Genomic DNA, 16,584 nt, shown 5'->3' on the forward strand with positions numbered 1-16,584 from the left:
TCTGAAGGTCTCTTAAATATCGTGGAGAGTAGGAGTGATTCTTAGACTTAAGAAAGTTGATAAATAGCTTTTATTCTTAAGTTTGAGAGTAGGACTAAATTTCGCAAATTCTCAGGACTTAAGTGTAAAATGGCACTCTAAGACGCTTGATAAATACGGCCCCTGGTATCTAAACATGGATGTGTAGCTCCTCTCCTCTGAATGCAAGTGCTCCTACAGCAGGAATACAAATGTGTTCCTACAATATACAAACTCTGGCAAGACACCACCACAGTGCATGTCATTTTTAATAATTGTCATTAAAAGCATGTTTATGTCCATTATGTGTTGAGCAGTTTTAAAAAGCACAATGTTTAAAAACATTTCAGAAAAAGAAACCAATTGTCCAGTCATGGCGATTAAAAACTTGACCTGTCGAGAGTACACTTAAATTATATCGATCTGCGATTATTGCAGTTAATTTTAAGTTAACCATAAACAAACAGCGATTAATCGCAATTACATATTTTAACCGTTTGACAGCCTTAATAAAAATATAAATGTAGAGATTGTCAGTTTTTAGGTCATATGCAAACAAGAAGAGTCCAGGTGTCTCCATTCAACTTGTGTGGATATTATAAAACTCCTTTCACACAAATAAAAAAGGCAACACAAGAATTGGGTCGACCAGCCCAGCAAGGTGTCCCTTTTTTTCCCCTCAGGGAGTTTGCAATCTTATTTCAAATGGAAAAACAACATAACGAATGATGCACGGAATTGTTTGTGCACACAACATCAAATGTTGCGTGGCGAGGAGGCCTTACAGTATTGCATTGCAACGTAATATTTAAAGGAAGTGCAGCCACTATGTGGTCATTTGCTTGCATTCATGCTAAACTAGCAAAGGCGACATGATGATAAGAGTTGACGTCGATTCGCTGCTAAGCTAACACACATTACCTACCAGGGAAGCGTGCTAACACCGGCACTGCGAGCTGGCCGCCACACACACTCACCACACGGCTGCAACTGATAGCTACAAAGTGCGACACGTCGGATTCAAACTTATTAGCGTTTAACTTGTGTTTGGTATGCCTTACCGCCTCGCTTTTGCAAATGCTGCGCAGCACTTGACGTCCACCTAGCTTGCTAATGTTACCAATAGTGGGGGGAACTAGGTGAGGCAGTGGATATATCAAGCAAGCTGCTACTTCATCGCGATATGAGGGCGTTGAAAATATATCACCGCACGCCGCCGCCCGGGTGTCAAGAGACTCTCTACCCCTGTCAGTAACTCTTTGAAATGTGTTTGTTTTAATTTATTTAGTATGAGTAATCCACTGTTGTTGACATTGTTGCATTATCGCAAATGTTGTTGTCAAATGCTGTAACCGTGAATTACATTATTTGAAAGCTGCTTTAGTGACAATATCGTGCTCTGGGTGGCCGGTGTTGAAAACCGAGTGCACCTTTATTTTGCCGCGAGATACACTTCCCATGCTTCAACTCAAGCTGTTGTTTTCAAACCCGTTTTTGACTGCCGGGCTTTATTCAACCTCTTAATCCGGTAGGGCTGAAACACATACACAGGCACACATGACGACGTTGATTGTACCGAATTAAACTTTCGAAACGATGACGCGTATGATGCGACAACTAGCATTGCTATCATCAAAACATGTGGTGCGTTTGGCATTTTCGACCGTCCTTTTGGGGGGGAATGACATGTTAACTTAATTAAACACACTTTAAACTCAAAACGGTGTGGTTATAGAACAGCTGTGTTTTTTGTTTGTATTAAGTTGGATTCGCCAAAATAAAAGTGTTTCCGGTATTGATTCTGAAGGTATGTGATGTAGCTGGCATTTGAACAGCTCTTATTTTGGTCACCAACATCCTACTTCCGGATACGTATTGCTTTTATCTATTCTAAGTGTGACTATAAGTTGTGTAAACCTCACTTCTAGGTGCCTTAAGAGCCGCGCTGGACAGTTGAGTTGATAGCTCAGGTCCTTTAGCTCACTGGCTGCTGCACTTAAAGGCCTACTGAAACCCACTACTACCGACCACGCAGTCTGATAGTTTATATATCAATGATGAAATCTTAACATTGCAACACATGCCAATACGGCCGGGTTAACTTATAAAGTGCAATTTTAAATTTCCCGCAAAACTTCCGGTTGAAAACGTCTATGTATGATGACGTATGCGCGTGATGTCAATGGTTGAAACGGAAGTATTCGGACCCCATTGGATCCAATACAAAAAGCTCTGTTTTCATCTCAAAATTCCACAGTATTCTGGACATCTGTGTTGGTGAATCTATTGCAATTTGTTTAATAAACAGAAGACTGCAAAGAAGAAAGCTGTAGCGGGGATCGGTGTATTAGCGGCGGACTACAGCAACACAGCCAGGAGGACTTTGAGATGGATAGCAGACGCGCTATCCGACGCTAGCCGCCGACCGCATCTATGATCGGGTGAAGTCCTTCGTCGATCGCTGGAACGCAGGTGAGCACGGGTGTTGATGAGCAGATGAGGGCTGGCGTAGGTGGAGCGCTAATGTTTTTATCATAGCTCTGACGAGGTCCCGTAGCTAAGTTAGCTTCAATGGCGTCGTTAGCAACAGCCTTGTTAAGCTTCGCCAGGCTGGAAAGCATTAACCGTGTAGTTACATGTCCATGGTTTAATAGTATTGTTGATTTTCTGTCTATCCTTCCAGTCAGGGGTTTATTTCTTTTGTTTCTATCTGCATTTAAGCCCGATGCTATCACGTTAGCTCCGTGAGGTCCCGTAGCTAAGTTAGCTTCAATGACGTCGTTAGCAACAGCATTGTTAAGCTTCGCCAGGCTGGAAAGCATTAACCGTGTCGTTACATGTCCATGGTTTAATAGTATTGTTGATTTTCTGTCTATCCTTCCAGTCAGAGGTTTATTTCTTTTGTTTCTATCTGCATTTAAGCCCGATGCTATCACGTTAGCTCCGTAGCTAAAGTGCTTCGCCGATGTATTGTCGTGGAGATAAAAGTCACTGTGAATGTCCATTTCGCGTTCTCAACTCTCATTTTCAAGAGGATATAGTATCCAAGGTGGTTTAAAATACAAATCCGTGATCCACAATAGAAAAAGGAGAAAGTGTGGAATCCAATGAACCCTTGTACCTAAGTTACAGTCAGAGCGAAAAAAGATACGTCCTGCACTGCACTCTAGTCCTTCACTCTCACGTTCCTTATCCACAAATCTTTCATCCTCGCTCAAATTAATGGGGTAATCGTCGCTTTCTCGGTCCGAATCGCTCTCGCTGCATTGTAAACAATGGGGAAATGTGAGGAGCCCTTCAACCTGTGACGTCACGCTACTTCCGGTACAGGCAAGGCTTTTTTTATCAGCGACCAAAAGTTGCGAACTTTATCGTCGATGTTCTCTACTAAATCCTTTCAGCAAAAATATGGCAATATCGCGAAATGATCAAGTATGACACATAGAATGGATCTGCTATCCCCGTTTAAATAAAAAAATGTCATTTCAGTAGGCCTTTAACTCTCGTCTGCAGGCCAGGGCTCCAAACTGTGACATATATGATACTACAAATTCTGGCATCGATTTGATACTAAATAAACACAGGGCTCAGTATCACTTATACCGATACCGTCACTTTTTATCTGGGCCTTTTTAAAGATCATCAAATTACTTTTGTGTTTTTTGCCTTTAATTTGTTGATCGTGATTATAATCACAATAAAACACAAGACGAGGTTTAATTACACAGAAACAGTACTTGTATCAAAATGACAATCATTGTTTTATGTTGCCGATTCCGATACAGGTCATCCATTAGTGAGATCGCCGGATACAATACTGATACCGATCACATGTATTAACTGTACATTTTTCAATGTATTTATGGTGAGTACTATTGAGAGTGTAACAATATCAACAAAGTATGTAAACTAGTTCTTTATTATCTTTTACTACATGTAATTGTTGGAGTAAAACAAAATCAATACTACAGTATTTCTCAAACTGTGGGCTCCATCTAGTGCGGGGGTCAGCAACCCGCAGCTCTTGAGCCACATGCGGCGCCCTGGTGGCTCCATGGAGCTTTTTCAAACATGTATGGAAAAGGAGAAAAAAATGGGGTGAAAAATATATTTTTTGTTGTAATATGGTTCCTGTAGGAGGACGAACAGGACACAAACCTTCCTAATTGTTAGAAAGCCCACTGTTTAATATGTTTATGCTTCACTGATGAGAGTATTTGGCGAGCGCCGTTTTGTCCTACTAATTTCAGCGGCCCTTCAACTCACCGTTGTGTGCACTGTGACTCAACAGTTTGTTTACATGTATAACTTTATCCAACGCTGCCGCAGAAAGACGTGTTTTATGCCACTCCTTCTTTGTCTCATTTTATCCACCAAACCTTTTATACTGTACTGTGCTTTGTTGATGTTATTGACTTGTTATAGAGTGCTAATCAGGCATATTTGGTCACTGCATGACTGCAAGCTAATCGATGCTAACATGCTATTTAGGCTAGCTGTATGTACATATTGCGTCACTATGCCTCGTTTGTAGGTATATTTGAGGTCATTTAATTTCGTTTACTTATGTCCTCTGTGTATTTAGTTTATTTTTCCATGTTTCATGACACATCTGTATGTAATGTATGCTGCATTTCTAATAGTTGTTAGTGTGCCATGTTGTTCCAGACCACAGCAAACGTTAGCCAGTTTGCAAAGATTGTAATTAATCCATTAGAAGAAGGCAGCCTGCCGTTTCCTTTAACTTGGACACACACATCTATACATTTTGGCCATTCTAAGACAGTAATTTCCAGGAGTTATCTCACACTTGGAGAAGTTTACTAATGTTTTCCACTGTTGTAAAAATATGTAGAATAAATATTACATTTCAGCATTTCTGTCAATGAAGATTTGCGTCAGCCTGCGACACCTAGTCATTTTAATAGTAGGCTAATATAGGTAATACTTACATAATGTGTTGCCATGGTTATAACACTTATACAAGTCTTTTATTTTTTTGCGGTACTTTTTTGTATTTTTGGTCCAATATGGCTCTTTCAACATTTTGGGTTGCCGACCCCTGATATAGTGGTACGCCAAAGAATCATTTAATTACATTTTGTAATGACGTGACTCAAGAAAGTATCAACGATTTATTAGACTTCAACGGAAGTCGTTACAATCCCGCAGTCAACACCAAAATAAACAAGATATGGACTTACTCTTACTCCGTTATTTCTATCACTCATAGAAATGTTCCTATATTCAAACAAAGTGTTTGTAATGTTACAGTAGCCAGAATATACTTGTTAAACAAAACCGATGCCTTTTTATTTTTGTAATTTTTTTTTAATGATTACTTAGGCCTACTACGCCACTGTATTTTACCATGGTGGTACTTGGAGAGCGAAGTGCTTTCTGAAGTGATACTTGGTGAGAAAAGTTTGAGAACTGCTGCATTAGTACACAATAACTAAACAAAAGCACAAACTAGTACTACTCTCTGGTACTCAGAATCACACACACTAAAAAACGGTGGGGTTATTTTGATAACCCAATTTATGAGTTGCGAGTGTTGGGTTACATTTTGGAGTTATTTTTATGAAGAGCAATCCATTTTTTGGGTTATAAGGGTATTATTTTAACTCAATTTCTGGGTTTTCAAAATTATTAACCATTTTTGGTTTGTTTTTCAATGAGTAACGCATTTTTGGGTAAAAAGCTTTATTTTTTATAAAAAGTTACTTTTTTCTTTTTTGATCTCATTAACATTATTTACAATTACACACCTTATGTACATGAACATATTTGATCATGCTGTAGTGTATAGGACTACTATGACCATACATGGCAATTATTGTAAAACATGTCACTCATATCTTGCTTTTGAGTATATTTTAATGGAATGCAAATCATTTTGATCAGTAGTTGGGAAGGAGTAGGACAAACCAGCAGTAAAATGTATAATTTTTAACCAACTATTGGGCCAAGGAGCGCTAAATTGCGCAACCCAATAGTTGGGTTGGGAATAACCCAACATTATAGTGAGCATAGTTCAGGTTTTGTGTTAAATAAATTAAACCAAATAGTTGGGTTTATGAATCAACCAACATTGAGTTAACATAACTCAACTTTTGGGTTACATAATTCAACTCAAAAGTTTGGTTGGGAATAACCCAACATTAAATTATTATACTGCAATCATTGGCTGATAATCATAGGTGGCCAATCGATTAGTAACAATAGCAACAAAATAATACAATTATTTGAGCAAAACAAAGTCAGTTTTGCAAAATAACTAAGCAAAAACTACTGACTTATTCAAATCCTTTGTCTTTTTGCCCTTAAAGCCCTCGTGAGTCAACAGACCTGCATGACTTATTCCCTGAGCACTGGGAATATATGCAATAAACCAGGGGCTCTTCATCTTTTTTGACCTCGGGGGCCCAACTTTTCCACTACAGAGGGGCCCGTAGCCCACTCCACCATTAACACTGAATTAATAATCCTACTCTTGAGTTTAATCATATTCAATATTACATCCAACCTAATTACAGTTTACAACCTTGTCAAATGACATTAAAGCATGTGTTAATCACAAAGATTATTATCAAGGCTTAGGTCAGGCTGATGACAAAAATAAATACTAATCAGACATACTGCAAAATAAGGGATTTGTAAAAACTGATAAAAAAAACAAATTTATATGCAGTCACACACATTGCTAGAATAATCAAATTCTAACTAAATTAATAATGAATAATAAGAATCAGCATGTTTTTTAAATAAACTGTCCAAGAAATTTAAGTGCAAATTTAAATACAGCTTTACCACTTTAGTCATAATTTTTGCACTTAAACTTCCCTATGACTTTGCCTCCAGGCTTCTTTTGTTTGTTTGATATTGTCATTACTGCCACAAGTGGTAAACAAGTGTATTACAACTGAGTACAGCTGAAAAACTGATATTTTTTGGCAGCCCTCAGCCTAAAGAAACACTACCATAAATGGAATCTGCCAAGAACAAATATTAAAAAATATTGATCTCGTCACGCTACTGACCCGATACCGATGATATAGCTTGTTAGACTTGGCTGTTATAGTCCTTTGACCCCAAAATGTTGTTGATAGTGAACAAAAAATGAGAGGGATCAGTTTTTTAGCTGTAAAAATACCTGTACTTTCAGGATTGTCCAGCAAATTGCACACGCTTACAGGTCCGTGTTTTTGTGTACGTGTTACAATTCAGATGGAAGCTACCGGTGAGGGCACGGTAATGGCAGTGGATGGTAGCGGCCCGCAGACCCCCCACTGTGATACAAGATGGTCACGGCAACTGTCAGGCCTTCCTCGCAAGCTCCTGCAGCGCTTGATGTCTTTCCAAAGGGAGGGCGTGGATTTTGCCTTATCCAAGAACGGACGGTAAGCACCGGCGGCCCTCGGTACAGATACACCTCAGCACATACACACGGATGCACAAATGACATGCATGAGTATGACGTAATGCGCAGCTCTGGCACACGCTCTAGCAGTGCAGAAAATTAGGCAACTGCAAACAAGCAAATGGCAGCCGTTGCCAATGTTGTGGCCTCATTCATCGATTTATATTCCCTGTAGGGTTGTTCGGTATACCGGTACTAATAACGTACGGCGATACTAATTGATTGAAATTGGTACTATACTGCCTTTGAAAAATACCAGTACCGTTCTTTCATTTTATTTATCAGCCGAGGCGCATGATGTTGAGTGTGTCAAAACGCACACATAAAGTGCATACAAGCAATAACATCTTGGAGAGGAGGAATGGCAAAAAACGACAATTCTACTGGTTAATAAAGAGGGTGGTGAAGCACAATATGGAGGTATTTGGGCTTCAAATCTAACGATAAATGTGACGTTTAAATAAGGAAGCAACACGCTTCAAGTGTTGCTTCAAAACACGCCTCGCCAATTGTGGCGATTAGTATTAGCACCTTTGCTTCAAACTTAGATGAACATTTAAATAATAAGCATTCAGATCTGCACAAGCAGTTTAAAGAGTGACAGGTAATAATGTAGTTGTTACACCTGTCCTGTTGTTCTGCTCCGGTCCAGACTATGGTCGAGGAGCACAGGGGAGACGTTCCCCCTGGGTCGATGTTTTCATCGGCGGTAACATTGTTCACTTTACCCGTCAATGGGTCTGCAAAGATCCGCTTTCAGGTCAGAATGACGAGGCCGCCGATTTGTGACATTCTGGTTGCTTTATTGTTAGTTTTACAGGACACAACGAGACCCGTTCATCACTCTACTGCGCAGTGCATGTGCTACCTCTCTCTCTCTTTACTCGCCCACTCACTCACTGACGTCACTCAGACAACACTTTGCCATTCTCACAAACACACACACGCTACTCTCATAAGTCAACCAGCTTCTCTGTTGTGCACATAATAGTAGATACATAACATGTAGATAAGGGCTGCAACAACTAATCGATTAAATCGATTATAAAAATAGTGGGCGATTAATTTAGTAATCGATTCGTTGGATCTATGCTATGCGCATGCGCAGAGACAATATTTATTTTTAATTTTTTTAATTTTTAATTTTTATTTAAAAATTTTTTTTAATTAACCTTTATTTATAAACTGCAACATGTACAGACAGCTGAGAAACAATAATCAAAATAAGTATGGTGCCAGTATGCTGTTTTTTTTTCAATAAAATACTGGAAAGGATAGAAATGTAGTTTGTCTCTTTTATCCGATTATTAATCGATTAATTGAAGTAATAATTGACAGATTAATTGATTATCAAATTAATCGTTAGTTGCAGCCCTAATGTAGATACATAACATGTAGATACGTAGGCGCGCACAAAGCTGCTTGGATTGATGCCAAATATTAGAGGAGTTAAAACTGTCCAATTAGCAGTCAACTAACGCAAGTGAAATGACTATATTTTGTAACAAATTACTACAATTTGTGTTTTACCAGCTACATAGCTTATCTGTGTACATTTATCCATAATTTTGTTTTTGGTACTTACTAATAATTGTATTTTTCTTAAAGCGCATACCAGGAGTGGCAAGCATAAATCATGAAGCATTTAATATAAAGTAAATAAAGCGTTTTTATTATATTCAAATCTAATCCTTGATTATGGCATATGTAATATGGAAAATTGTAAATCGTTCTCCGAGTGCAACAATAAACGCCCAATGTGTTTAGTGCCCTTTAATTTATATTTTAACCTTCTAAAATTGTTCTTTGAGTGCAATAGAAAAAATATGTTTATTTAGCTAACTTCCGCAGCTAGTGGGTCCATGAAGATGGCTTCTGTTTTGTGTGATCATCCGTTTTACTACCGTGTTACAGGCACCGTATGGAAACAATTAAGGTATGTAAATAAACATTTACAGAATTGTCTGTATAAATTACTCATTCCACAACATTTTAATACCTGCGGCTTATATACGGGGGAAAACATTTTTCCCTGAAATTTAGTGGGTGCGGCTTATTTAGTCCGGAAAATGAGGTAATCTATATCTGGGCATTCGTTCAGAATCGTCCACTTTCAATTTAGGATGCATCGGAGGATCGATCATTATTCCCACCTCTAATGAGATTCATAGATAAAGTCTCTAAAAGTTAACACTTAAAAGGTACCATGTAGACACGAAAGGTGAAATGAAAAATATTCAACATTTATAAGGTCAAATTCAGCCAATTTGGTGAAATTTCCCAAATTATTTTCTTGTCCAAAAGAAGTTTCTCATGTTGCCTCTTAAACACCTGCTACAAGAGTATACACAGGATTTGACCGTTTCCTAACCCGTCCAGTTAATGCATGCTCGGGTTCTCAGGGAGGTCAACACAGGGGGCAGCCAATCTGAGCGCCTCCACTGTGATGCGGCGGCCATATTGATTAAGGAACATCGAGATGCGTGGCTTTTGCTGCACGGGCAGGTCAGAATGTCAATTGACTTCTACTGCATTCTGTGAACAGCCATGTCAGTTGGCATCAGTGTGACAGCGAGAAGAGTTTGGGTACTGTTCCTCCTGGAAGACAAGCAGATGTGACTTTTTACAGTTTATCTGAAGATGCCCTTAATGGCCTGCGCTGATTTAGTGCAGTCTCGCGGGCGGGATGCCCCAACAAACGCATGCTTAGTGTTGGCAGGGTACTTACAGTTTCCCTAAAACGACAGCTCCTTCCCCAGCAGGCACAAGACATTGATACAATGTTGATAATACACACTTGTCCTTTAAAACTGACCTGGAAACAAGAATCATGTCTAACGTTGGATCCATGGTTGTTGGTTGGAAAATGACCAAATTTCAATGGTCAAATCAACCTCACAACCTGATATTGAATACACGTCGTCAAAAAGCATGTTGTTTCAACATTGTGTTTGTGTTGTCGAATATTGGTAGGGAAATGACCAAAATTCAATGGTAAAATCAATGTCACAAGCTGACATTGAATAAACGTTGTCAAAAAGCATGTTGTTCCAACGTTGTATTTGTGTTGTCGAATATTGGTTGGGAAATGATCAAAATTCAATGGTCAAAGCAACCTCAGAATCCAACATTGATTAAACGTTATCAGTCAAAAAGCATGTTGTTTCAACGTTGTGTTTGTGTTGTAGAATATTGGTCGGGAAATTACCAAAATTCAATGGTCAAATCAACGTCACAAGTTGACATTGAATAAACTTCGTCAAAAAGAACGTTGTTTCAACGTTGTATTTGTGTTGTAGAATATTGGTTGGGAAATGACCCAAATTCAATGGTCAAATCAACCTCAGAATCCAACATTGATTAAACGGCATCAGTCAAAAAGCATGTTGTTTCAACATTGTGTATGCGTTGTCGAATATTGGTTGGGAAAGGACCAAAATTCAATGGTAAAATCAACCTCACAACCTGACATTGAATAAACGTCGTCAAAATGCATGTTGTTTCAACGTTGTATTTGTGTTGTAGAATATTGGTTGGGAAATGACCAAAAATCAATGGGCAAATCAACCTCAGAACCCAATATTGATTAAACGTTGTCAGTCAAAAAGCATGTTGTTTCAACATTGTGTTTGTGTTGTCGAATATTGGTTGGGAAATGACTAAAATTCAATGGTAAAATCAACGTCACAAGCTGACATTGAATAAACGTCGTCAAAAAGCATGTTGTTCCAACGTTGTATTTGTGTTGTCGAATATTGGTTGGGAAATGACCAACGGTCAATGGTCAAATCAACCTCAGAACCCCACATTGATTAAACGTCATCAGTCAAAAAGCATGTTGTTTCAACGTTGTGTTTTTGTTGTAGAATATTGGTTGGGAAATGACCAAAATTCAATGGTCAAATCAACGTCACAACCTGACATTGAATAAACGTAGTCAAAAAGAACGTTGTTTCAACGTTGTATTTGTGTTGTAGAATATTGGTTGGGAAATTACCAAAATTCAATGGTCAAATCAACCTCAGAATCCAACATTGATTAAACGCCATCAGTCAAAAAGCATGTCGTTTCAACATTGTGTACGTGTTGTCGAATATTGGTTGGGAAATGACCAAAGTTCAATGGTCTCAAATCAATGTCACAACCTGACATTGAATAAACATAGTCAATATACATGTTGTTCCAAAGTTGTATTTTTGTGTTGTAGAATATTGGTTGGGAAATGACCAAAATTCAATGTTCAAATCAACATCACAACCTGACATTGAATAAACGTAGTCAAAAAGAACGTTGTTTCAACGTTGTATTTGTGTTGTAGAATATTGGTTGGGAAATGACCAAAATTCAATGGTCAAATCAACGTCACAACCTGACATTGAATAAACGTAGTCAAAAAGAACGTTGTTTCAACGTTGTGTATGCGTTGTCGAATATTGGTTGGGAAATGACCAAAATTCAATGGTAAAATCAACCTCACAACCTGACATTGAATAAACGTCGTCAAAATGCATGTTGTTTCAACGTTGTATTTGTGTTGTAGAATATTGGTTGGGAAATGACCAAAAATCAATGGGCAAATCAACCTCAGAACCCAATATTGATTAAACGTTGTCAGTCAAAAAGTATGTTGTTTCAACATTGTGTTTGTGTTGTCGAATATTGGTTGGGAAATGACTAAAATTCAATGGTAAAATCAACGTCACAAGCTGACATTGAATAAACGTCGTCAAAAAGCATGTTGTTCCAACGTTGTATTTGTGTTGTCGAATATTGGTTGGGAAATGACCAACGGTCAATGGTCAAATCAACCTCAGAACCCCACATTGATTAAACGTCATCACTCAAAAAGCATGTTGTTTCAACGTTGTGTTTTTGTTGTAGAATATTGGTTGGGAAATGACCAAAATTCAATGGTCAAATCAACGTCACAACCTGACATTGAATAAACGTAGTCAAAAAGAACGTTGTTTCAACGTTGTATTTGTGTTGTAGAATATTGGTTGGGAAATTACCAAAATTCAATGGTCAAATCAACCTCAGAATCCAACATTGATTAAACGCCATCAGTCAAAAAGCATGTCGTTTCAACATTGTGTACGTGTTGTCGAATATTGGTTGGGAAATGACCAAAGTTCAATGGTCTCAAATCAATGTCACAACCTGACATTGAATAAACATAGTCAATATACATGTTGTTCCAAAGTTGTATTTTTATGTTGTAGAATATTGGTTGGGAAATGACCAAAATTCAATGGTCAAATCAACGTCACAACCTGACATTGAATAAACGTAGTCAAAAAGAATGTTGTTTCAACGTTGTATTTGTGTTGTAGAATATTGGTTGGGAAATGACCAAAATTCAATGGTCAAATCAACGTCACAACCTGACATTGAATAAACGTAGTCAAAAAGAACGTTGTTTCAACGTTGTATTTGTGTTGTAGAATATTGGTTGGGAAATTACCAAAATTCAATGGTCAAATCAACCTCAGAATCCAACATTGATTAAACGTTAATAGTCAAAAAGCATGTTGTTTCAACGTTGTGTTTGTGTTGTAGAATATTGGTTGGGAAATGACCAAAATTCAATGGTCAAATCAACGTCACAAGCTGACATTGAATAATTGTTGTCAAAAAGAACGTTTTTTCAACGTTGTGTATGCGTTGTCGAATATTGGTTGGGAAAGGACCAAATTTCAATGGTCAAATCAACGTCACAACCTGACATTGAATAAACGTCAAAATTCATGTTGTTCCAATGTTGTATTTGTGTTGTAGAATATTGGTGGGGAAATTACCAAAATTCAAAGGTCAAATCAACGTCAGAACCCAACTCTGATTAAACGTTGTCAGTCAAAAAGCATGTTGTTTCAATGTTGTGTTTGTGTAGTCAAATATTGGTTGGGAAATGAACAAATTTAAATGGTCAACTCAACATCACAACCTGACATTGAATAAACATCGTCAAATTGCATGTTATTCCAACATTGTATTTGTGTTGTAGAATAGTAGTTGGGAAATGACCAAGATTCATTGGTCAAATCAACCTCAGAACCCAACATTGATTAAACGTTGTCAGTCAAAAAGCATGTTGTTCCAACGTTGTATTAGTGTTGTAGAATATTGGTTGAGAACTAACCACATTTCAAGGGTCAAATCAATGTGACAACCTGATATTAAATAAACGTTGTCAAAAAGCATGTTGTTCCAACGTTGTGTTAGTGTTGTCGAATATTTGTTGGGAAATGACAACAATTCAATGGTCAAATCAACGTCAGAACCTTACATTGAATAAACATAATCAAAAACATGTTGTTTTAACGTTGTATTAATGTTGTACAATATTGGTTGGGAAATAACCACATTTCAAGGGTCAAATCAATGTGACAACCTGATATTAAATAAACGTTGTCAAAAAGCATGTTGTTCCAACGTTGTGTTAGTGTTGTAGAATATTGGTTGGGAAATGACTAAAATTCAATGGTCAAATCAACGTCACAACCTGACATTGAATAAACGTAGTCAAAAAGAACGTTGTTTCAACGTTGTATTTGTGTTGTAGAATATTGGTTGGGAAATTACCACATTTCAAGGGTCAAATCAATGTGACAACCTGATATTAAATAAACGTTGTCAAAAAGCATGTTGTTCCAACGTTGTGTTAGTGTTGTCGAATATTTGTTGGGAAATGACCAAAATTCAATGGTCAAATCAACGTCAGAACCTTACATTGAATAAACATCGTCAAAAAGCATGTTGTTCCAACGTTGTATTAGTGTTGTAGAATATTGGTTGGGAAATAACCACATTTCAAGGGTCAAATCAATGTGACAACCTGATATTAAATAAACGTTGTCAAAAAGCATGTTGTTCCAACTTTGTGTTAGTGTTGTAGAATATTGGTTGGGAAATGACCAAAATTCAGTGGTCAAATCAACGTCACAACCTGACATTGAATAAACATAGTCAAAAAGAACGTTGTTTCAACGTTGTATTTGTGTTGTAGAATATTGGTTGGGAAATTACCAAAATTCAATGGTCAAATCAACCTCAGAATCCAACATTGATTAAACGTTAATAGTCAAAAAGCATGTTGTTTCAACGTTGTGTTTGTGTTGTAGAATATTGGTTGGGAAATGACCAAAATTCAATGGTCAAATCAACGTCACAAGCTGACATTGAATAATTGTTGTCAAAAAGAACGTTTTTTCAACATTGTGTATGCGTTGTCGAATATTGGTTGGGAAAGGACCAAATTTCAATGGTCAAATCAACGTCACAACCTGACATTGAATAAACATCAAAATTCATGTTGTTCCAATGTTGTATTTGTGTTGTAGAATATTGGTGGGGAAATTACCAAAATTCAAAGGTCAAATCAACGTCAGAACCCAACTCTGATTAAACGTTGTCAGTCAAAAAGCATGTTGTTTCAATGTTGTGTTTGTGTAGTCAAATATTGGTTGGGAAATGAACAAATTTAAATGGTCAAATCAACATCACAACCTGACATTGAATAAACATCGTCAAATTGCATGTTATTCCAACATTGTATTTGTGTTGTAGAATAGTAGTTGGGAAATGACCAAGATTCATTGGTCAAATCAACCTCAGAACCCAACATTGATTAAACGTTGTCAGTCAAAAAGCATGTTGTTCCAACGTTGTATTAGTGTTGTAGAATATTGGTTGGGAAATAACCACATTTCAAGGGTCAAATCAATGTGACAACCTGATATTAAATAAACGTTGTCAAAAAGCATGTTGTTCCAACGTTGTGTTAGTGTTGTCGAATATTTGTTGGGAAATGACAACAATTCAATGGTCAAATCAACCTCAGAACCCAACATTGATTAAACGTTGTCAGTCAAAAAGCATATATATATATATATATATATATATATATATATATATATATATATATATATATATATATATATACACACACATATATATATACACATATATACACACACATATATATATACACATATATATATGTATATATACTGTAAATATATATACACACATATATATACATATATATATATATATATATATATATATACACACATATATATATATATATATATTTATATATATGTATATGTATATATACAGTATATATATATATATATACATATATATATGTGTGTATATATATATATATATATATAACTATATACATATATATATATATATATACTGTATATGTGTGTGTGTGTATATATATATATATATATATATATATATATATATATATATATATATATATATATATATATATATATATATATATATATATATATATATATATATATATATATATATATATATAAAGAAGTAGTTTTACATGTACTTCGGTGATCAGGGAGGTGTAGTGTATTTTATAGACTAGGCTCAGTGCATGTTGTTTTACTCTGTCCTCCACCCTGAGCCAGCCCACTTTGGAGAAGTGGGTAGGAGTGAGGTGGGATCTGGGGTGGAGGTCTAGAAGTAATCTGACTAGCTTGTTCTGGGATGTTTGGAGTTTAGATTTGAGGGTTTTGGAGGTGCTAGGGTACCAGGAGGTGCATGCGTAATCGAAAAAGGGTTGAATGAGAGTTCCCGCCAGAATCCTCATGGTGCTTTTGTTGACCATTGAGGAGATTCTGTAGAGAAATCTCGTTCGTTGGTTGACCTTTTTGATTACCTTGGTTGCCATTTTATCACAGGAAAGATTAGCCTCTAGAATGGAACCTAGGTAGGTGACCTCATCTTTCCTGGTGATAACAATGTCACCCACTTTTATAGTGAAGTCATTGATTTTCTTAAGGTTGATGTGGGACCCAAATAGGATGGATTCCGTTTTACCCAAGTGTATGGATAGCTTGTTGTCAGCGAGCCAGGTGCATGTTTTTCAGAGTTCAGCACTGAGGATTTTCTCCATCTGTGACTTGTCCCTGTCTGATACCAGCAAGGCCGAGTCATCTGCAAACAAGAACAATTCACAGTCGCATGCCGATGACAAGTCGTTTATGTATATTAGGAACAGTAAAGGCCCCAATATACTACCTTGGGGGACTCCACAGCTCACTGAGAGGGGGGGGGGGGGGGGGGGGGGAACACGGTGCCGTTTACCTCTACCACCTGCTCCCTCCCCT

The 16,584-nt window shown here is 37.2% G+C and overlaps 2 protein-coding genes across 3 annotated transcripts in view; one reads left to right on the plus strand and one right to left on the minus strand.

Annotated features, from left to right (window-relative positions):
- The window catches only part of LOC133657484 (R3H domain-containing protein 1-like), a 96,329-nt gene extending 95,103 nt beyond the window's left edge, over window positions 1–1,226 (minus strand). The window contains exon 1 of one of the 2 annotated variants that reach the window (XM_062058873.1): window positions 1,080–1,226. The gene's annotated coding sequence lies outside the window, so the exon portion shown is untranslated. Of the gene's footprint in view, window positions 1–943; window positions 967–1,079 lie in introns of those variants that run through there. The other variant, XM_062058881.1, reaches the window with a different exon arrangement.
- Window positions 1,227–1,528: 302 nt separating this feature from the next.
- LOC133648956 (DNA annealing helicase and endonuclease ZRANB3-like) overlaps window positions 1,529–16,584 on the plus strand; it is a 154,270-nt gene continuing 139,214 nt past the window's right edge. The window contains exons 1-2 of the mRNA XM_062045582.1: window positions 1,529–1,662; window positions 7,249–7,421. Of these exons, the coding sequence (XP_061901566.1) occupies window positions 1,615–1,662; window positions 7,249–7,421 (221 nt within the window). The 5' untranslated portion in view covers window positions 1,529–1,614. The remainder of the gene's footprint in view (window positions 1,663–7,248; window positions 7,422–16,584) is intronic.

This window comes from Entelurus aequoreus, linkage group LG01 (genome assembly GCF_033978785.1).
Source record: "Entelurus aequoreus isolate RoL-2023_Sb linkage group LG01, RoL_Eaeq_v1.1, whole genome shotgun sequence".
NCBI classification, from domain to species: domain Eukaryota; kingdom Metazoa; phylum Chordata; class Actinopteri; order Syngnathiformes; family Syngnathidae; genus Entelurus; species Entelurus aequoreus.